Source organism: Papio anubis, chromosome 9 (genome assembly GCF_008728515.1).
Source record: "Papio anubis isolate 15944 chromosome 9, Panubis1.0, whole genome shotgun sequence".
Classification (NCBI taxonomy): Eukaryota; Metazoa; Chordata; class Mammalia; order Primates; family Cercopithecidae; genus Papio; species Papio anubis.
In genome coordinates, this window is record NC_044984.1 from 50,032,559 (window position 1) to 50,039,955 (window position 7,397).

Here is a 7,397-nt window from a genome sequence, read left to right on the forward strand (position 1 = left end):
GGTTATGAGTATTTGTTTTCCAGAAAACTTTACAGAAATGAATGTTACTATTTATGAAAGTAAGTGTGATTTGGTGACACCTCTTTTCCCTTGATTTGTTTCTATGCACACTTGTATGAAGGTTGAGAATTAAACCTGCCCATCATTATCGAAAGGAAGAAATATAAATTATTCATATTTCTCCAGGGAAATAGTCATCTAAAACTATAATAAAAACAGTCAAAAACAGATTTAGTAAAATAATTCTTTCAACCACTCAATGACTTTTCCTGAAGAACCACTGTTTCACTCAGGCCTACAGAATTTCTCAAAGTAATCCTTGTGTCATGGCCCACAACCTAGAATAACTGAGCAGTACCGAAGTGTATTTTAGCATAATTATAAAACTGAGCTATATATTGCCCACAACATTTAGCTAAATAATTTTCTTTTTCATTAGTATATTAACCTAAGCTCTAAATAAATCTTTAAATTTATAAAGTTGAAAAAAACACCAGGGTGATACCAGTAATATAGGTTTTGAAGATACGCTCTGCAAAATTTTTTCAGTGATCTCTATTAAAGTAAAGAAGAAATAACTGAGTAAACACAGAAAAATTTAAAAACTAGATCTTCAAAGTATTTGCATTGCTAAGGGAGGTCTCAACTCAGTGTAATTTAAAACCTTATTAAACAGTACACACACAGAGAGAGAGAGAGAGAGAGAAAGAAATAAAATGGAACCAATCAGCCCCTTATCTCAGTCTCTTAAAAGCACATCCCTAGATTCTTCAAACTGATTTACTCTCCAATAGTCCCTTTCTTACCAGGCACATCAAATAATTACCAATATCTATCCTAGTTTATTTAAAGGGTCATCGTTAATATTTACTTGATGGCAGACCAAGATATAGGGTTGTTTTTAGAAAGCTCTGAAGATGCTTTGTAGTCATTTTATTTAGCAATTATTAAGCATCACCCTTAATTTTCATTTTAAATGGCTCAAAGGATTTGTTGCAGGAATCTTTAGAAAACAAGTAAGTAATTTGTTGAAATGGTGGAAGGAAGTGAAAACTTAATAAACTAAGCCATATTCTTCCAGGAGAAAATATGGATTTGTATTCAGATATAAAAATCCAAGATAATGAATTAAATGCTTGGAGCTATTCCTCATTATCTGTATGAATACGTCCTGAGACCTTTTAATTCTCTAGGAATTGACTGCAACTTGTTAAACATTGAGGTTCAACCCTCTCAAAGGAAATGGATACTGATAATTTTTATCAAGCTTGTTTTATGTTGGCAAATGAATATAATTCATGAAACTTTCATAAACATTTCTACATAAAAGCATGATATACCACATCCAGTTCTTGTTATTGGATCACATATGACTAGAGCTTCTTTAAGCCTGTTTCCCTTGTCTTTGAAGACCAGCTATAGAAGTGTCTATTTTTTTGTGAAGTCTCTCATGAACCCTTCAAATAACGACTTACACCTTCCATCATAGCTTTTCCTATGTTCCCTCACAGCTTTCATTTGAAGCAAAAGAATGAGTCATGGTATTGTTATTGAGTAAAGTGTTAAAAAAAAAATAGCAGGGAATTTAAGAGGAAAACAGATATACAAAAAAGTTGAAATAAGGTGAATAATACAGTGTAATAGACCAGTAATAATATGATATATATATTTTTAAAACTTGAGTCTCTCATGTCAGTAAGTTGTTGAATAAAATTGAATCTTCAGATTGAATCTAAATCTTGTATATTTGATATGAATGTATTTTGTGACTTCAAAGTGTTAAGAAAAACTCAAGCTTTTAATGAAAAATAAACCCTGATGAAATAAGAGTGATGTTGCTGGAGCTGGAGTGAAGTGAATTGAAAGGATGAATTGTAAAAAAATTTAAAGACAGTAATTCGAAAATAACGTTTCTTGAAGTTTTCTTTAAACTTATGTATCAATGAAATGTGATTCCCTTTACATATCTTTTGTTTTAAATTTAGTCAATACGGTGAACTTGATCCAAATATGTAAACACATCTCACAAGGTAAGACATGTAAGAAAATACATCTTGTAAAACAAAGATAAAAAACTAAGTAAAATCCAGGCTAGAATATCAGCATAAAATAGCAAACTGCACTGATGGCAGCATGTGATTCAATAACAAACTCAACTTTAATTAATTAATTAATTAACTAGATGAGTGTTTCCTTTAAACCTACCATAACTATACTAAATACTGGATTATGCTGAAATAGCTTTGAAGATAAAATCCTGTTCTAACTCTCAAGAATGCACAGAATAACGGAGGAGTTAACAGGAGATTTCAGCCTATTGTAAGTGTGATGAGTTAGGAAGAATGAGCATAAGATTCTCATGCAATGCACACAGTGGGTATTAAACCTAGTGTTGTAGAAATAAGGACAGAGGTAATTTGGGATGTCATTACAATGTATTGCCCACAATACTTATACACACACACACACACACACATAAATACGCACATTCATATATGTATGTATAATATATATGCACACATATATGTATGTATAATATATATGCACATATATAATTTACTGCAAGCTTCAAGCACTTTTAGAAGGGTTATTACTAATGAAGAGCAGAGAAAATAACTGGCTATGAGTAGCAATGTTGATAAGCTATGAACATCACAGTGATCTAATCCTGGTTGAAGATAAGAGAAGTGGAGTGTGTGTGTGTGTGTGTGTGTGTGGTGGTGGTGGTGGTGATGAGGTGGAAGAGGCAGATACACCATGGTGGGAGAGGTCAGCGCCATGTAGACAAGGAAGAGCAAAGATTTATTTGCCTAGAATGCCTGACAGGTACTATGAAACCTGGTGACTTTTTTCCTATTGCTTTGTTGTTATTGTTCTCATGTGACTCTTTTGGTGCCAAATATAATTATTACTACTTATTTAAGACATAACGTTTTGGACAGGACATCTTCCCATTCCCAAAGATTTTCAGCTCAATGGTTAGGAAATACTTTCTCCATAGAACAAAGCCTCATACAGCTTTCACTAAATGCTTTAGCTTTCACTAAATTTCACTAAATATATTATATATATTTATTTATGTAAATATAAATTATATAAATATACATATTTATAAAGCATTTAGAAAGATCATAAGTAAGTTAATACATATTAAGTTATATAAAAGTTATTAAGTTAATATACATATTAACTTAATGCTCACAATAGCTCTATGAGATGCACTTGTATACAGTGGAAGAAACTACAGGTGAGGCTACTGAGACAGAGAAGTGTTAAGTGATTTTCAGATATAGTAAACAGGTTGGATTCATAACTAGATAACCTCACTCTTTTCTATGGAAATGTTTATGACAATATCATTTGTACTTTATTTTCAAAAAGAAAGAATTAAAAATTGCTATTTCAAAGCATGAATAAATAATTAAATCTTAGAGAATACTTATGTATCATCTTTTTAACTGAGGGCATCCTTCTCAAATTAATATCATATTATTTACTTATTTATTTCAACTAGGAAGCAAAATGGCTTCTATAGGAATAAAAGTCATAAAATGACACATAGGTAGGCTGAAATATCATGAAATATTGTAAGATATTCACATGCAATAAACTTCAGTTTTGGGCTCTTCCAGCTTACATTATTCTATACTTCTTCCTCTCCTGTATTCCAGACATCTGAAGTTGTTCATGGCAACGGCTTAAGTATTTCCAGCTTTCAATAAAGTGGACATGGGAGTTGGAAAATCTGAATATTCACGAAAGTTGATCAATGGCATCAAGGTTAAATAAAATATGGAGACAAATCTCTAAAATTTAAAACATCTTAGGTGGTAACCAAAAACTTCAACTCAAGGCATGTACACAGACCAGGTGGTTTTTCAGTATGTCCAAAGAACGAAGAGAAGGTTAGAAGCTGTATAAAAAAGAAACGTTACTTATTACTCTTCAAGAAAGTTCATTGACACTGGTAAGGTTTAGGGGAGCTGCCAAGTTTTGATTGGTAAGTTAAGGCAATGAGTAAAACTACCCATAGGATCACAGCAGGTAATTTCAGCAGCTATTAGATAACACTGATTTCAGGTTACAGCAGGCAATTTCAGCAGTCAGGCTTACACAGAATTACATTCTTAGAGCAATGCCACGTTCCCTCTGTGCTTCTTACCCCCTGGCATCTTGAACCTGTGGTGGCTGGGTATGACAAAAATGACCCAACCCAATCCATACAATCAACTTTCACAATGGCTAAGGACAAAGAACTCACTTAAAAAAAAAAAAAACTAGGCCAGACGCAGTGGCTCATGCCTGTAATCCCAGCACTTTGGGAGGCCGAGGCAGGCAGATCACCTGAGGTCAGGAGTTCGAGACCAGCCTGGCCAACATGGCAAAACCCCGTTTCTACTAAAAATACAAAAATTAGCAGGGCGTGGTGGCACATGCCTGTAATTCCAGCTACTTAGGAGGCTGAGGCAGGAGAATCACTTGAACCCAGGAGGCAAAGGTTTCAATGAGCCAAGACCGCACCAGTGCACTCCACCCTGGGTGACAGAGTGAGACTCTACCTCAAAAACAACAACAACAAACAAAACAAAACAAAACAAAAACAAACAAAAAATCTCAAGTATCTTCTCCATATTGAGAATTATCAGAGTAATCAAACTTTTACATAACTTGGAAACTTGTATAGGGATTGGTACAAGGATACAAAGGTGGTTCTGATTACAGAGGAAACTTATAGGCATGTCTCAGAAAGATAACAGGTGTTAAGTGGAGTCAGCAAAGTCTGGTTTCAAATTCCTCCCCTACCATTTCCAACTGTGATACCAAACTTTTATTTTTAACCTGTCTTATGTGAAGAGTTTTCACCTGTAAAAGAGTGTAAATTAAAGGACCACTGTTATTATCGGGTGGTGTTAAATTTCCCCTTGAAGTAGAAATGGCATACTATGTCAACCAAACTCCAGCTCTGTATTTGGATATTTGTTAATCCATAACTCTTCAAGTGTGTTACTTGTGCTTTCTCTTATAGGTCTGGCAGGGGAAAAAAGTAAGCAACTGAAGAATGAGAAACCATACAGAAATAACAGAGTTTATTCTTCTGGGATTGACAGATGACCCAAAGTTTCAGGTTGTGATCTTTGTCTTCCTGCTCGTCACCTACATGCTCAGCATCACTGGGAACCTGACCATTATCACCCTCACCCTGCTGGATTCCCACCTGCAGACCCCCATGTATTTCTTCCTCAGAAATTTCTCCATATTAGAAATTTCATTCACAACTGTCAGTATACCCAAGTTTCTGGGTAACATTATTTCAGGAGATAAAACCATTTCCTTTAATGATTGCATAGTTCAGTTATTTTTTTTCATTCTCTTGGGAGTCACAGAGTTTTACCTTCTGGCTGCCATGTCCTATGACCGCTATGTGGCCATCTGCAAGCCTCTGCATTACTTGAATATCATGAATCGAAGAGTCTGCACACTGCTTGTTTTTACTTCTTGGCTGGTTTCATTCTTAATCATATTCCCAGCACTCATGTTGCTCTTACAGCTTGATTACTGTAGGTCTAATATTATGGACCATTTTACCTGTGATTATTTTCCCCTGCTGCAACTTGCTTGTTCAGACACAAAATTCCTAGAGGTGATGGGATTTTCTTGTGCTGTGTTTACTCTAATGTTGACTTTGGCATTAATATTTCTGTCCTACATATACATTATCAGAACAATTTTGAGAATTCCTTCTGCTAGTCAAAGGACAAAGGCCTTTTCCACATGTTCTTCCCACATGATTGTCATCTCCATCTCTTATGGCAGCTGCATTTTTATGTACATTAAACCCTCAGCAAAAGATAGAGTGTCCTTGAGCAAGGGAGTGGCAATACTAAACACCTCAGTAGCCCCCATGCTGAACCCCTTTATTTACAGTCTAAGAAATCAGCAAGTTAAGCAAGCTTTCATTAACATGGCAAGGAAGACAGTATTTTTCACAAGCACATGAAATGGTATGACGTGACGAATTAGAGGCACAGGAAAGGATAATACGAGTTTTCAGTAGCTTCTTCCAATCAAAATGGCCTCTTTGCAATCTTCTGCATCATTTTCTTTTTCCTAAAAGTTTGCAAGCATATTTATTTAATATATTTCTCATTCGACTGAAAATAATTTTATTGTGTCTTCCTGACATCCCCTCCTTTGAACAATTTTTTTAAATTACAAGATTCAAAAATATTTTGAAAACTAAAATTATTCTTGAGTTTTCTTCAAGAAATAAAATTATACCTAGATACATTGGAATGGCTTTATAAATATCAATCTGATATTCTACTTGTTATACACAGAACATACAGTTTTATAATTTTAATTTATTCTTATAGAAATTCCCTTCACTATGCTACTGGTGTTCTAGGAAATATGTAAAAGATATGATATAATTTTTTAAAAATGTAAGTTAATTCATTTGAAAAGCAAAAAAACTTTCATTACTCATTTTAATTTCGTATGTTTGTGAAATTAATCTATTAATAAAGAAAAGAAGCCTAGACCATTATCAATATATACTTTTTTGTTATAAGTGCTAAGTGGATCTCCATATTTGTGAATCCTATAACGTTCTCTCTATAGAATGACAGATGATGAATAGACACATACACAAATACATATACAGATTTCATCCAACATAGAAATATAGTTATTTATATAACTATATATAATATATAACTAAGATATGTTAAGTTTCTGTGAGTGGAAAATAAGCTTCTTTCTATCATTACCTAAAAGTAATATGTAAATCTTCTTAAATTTTAGACTAGTTTAAAACAGGATATGTATTCAAACTATTTTGTACGTGAACAAAATTATGTAAGGTTTAGTTTTATACAAAATAAAAGCTTCACAACGAAGCAAAAGTTTTTTAGTATATCTAAAATTATGATTTTTATCTGTTAAAATTTTGCTTCCTTGTACTTAACATCTTAATAAATGTCTAAAGTATGCAAGCAAGATGAGTGTGTGTGTGTGCCCATGATTTCAAAAGCTGAAATAAGAAGTAATGATACTAAAATACTGTAAATTTTATTGACCACATTTTTAAGTAATAGAAAACAAATTATAATTTTAATCAGTGATACAAATTTTTTAAAGATTTTTGTGCAATATATTCAACTGGGAGACTAAGAACAAGGTTTGCTGAGGAAAAACTGTCAAAGAAAACTGAAATGAATTCAAAATGTTAAACAGAAGATAGAAATGGTTTCTTAATTTTATTACTTCCTATTAGAAATAACATTTTCATGTTAAGCAAGAAAAATGATAGAAAGCCTGTGGTCTCTATGCCCTCTGAGCATATATTTTCTCATGTGTAAACCAGTCATAACATCTTAAGTTAAGTTACTATAAGA

General features: G+C 33.1%; 1 protein-coding gene across 1 annotated transcript; it reads left to right on the plus strand.

Moving 5' to 3' along the window:
- Window positions 1–4,538: 4,538 nt before the first annotated feature.
- LOC101011122 (olfactory receptor 6C1) lies at window positions 4,539–6,117 on the plus strand. The gene has a single exon (XM_003906520.4). It carries the CDS (start codon window positions 5,060–5,062, stop codon window positions 5,996–5,998), a length of 939 nt encoding a protein of 312 aa, XP_003906569.1. The 5' UTR covers window positions 4,539–5,059; the 3' UTR covers window positions 5,999–6,117.
- The last annotated feature ends 1,280 nt before the right edge of the window (window positions 6,118–7,397 follow it).

What these genes read in the sequence shown, in the direction of transcription:
- LOC101011122 (XM_003906520.4), top strand. Translation starts at nt 5,060, where the DNA reads ATGAGAAACCATACAGAAATAACAGAGTTTATTCTTCTGGGATTGACA.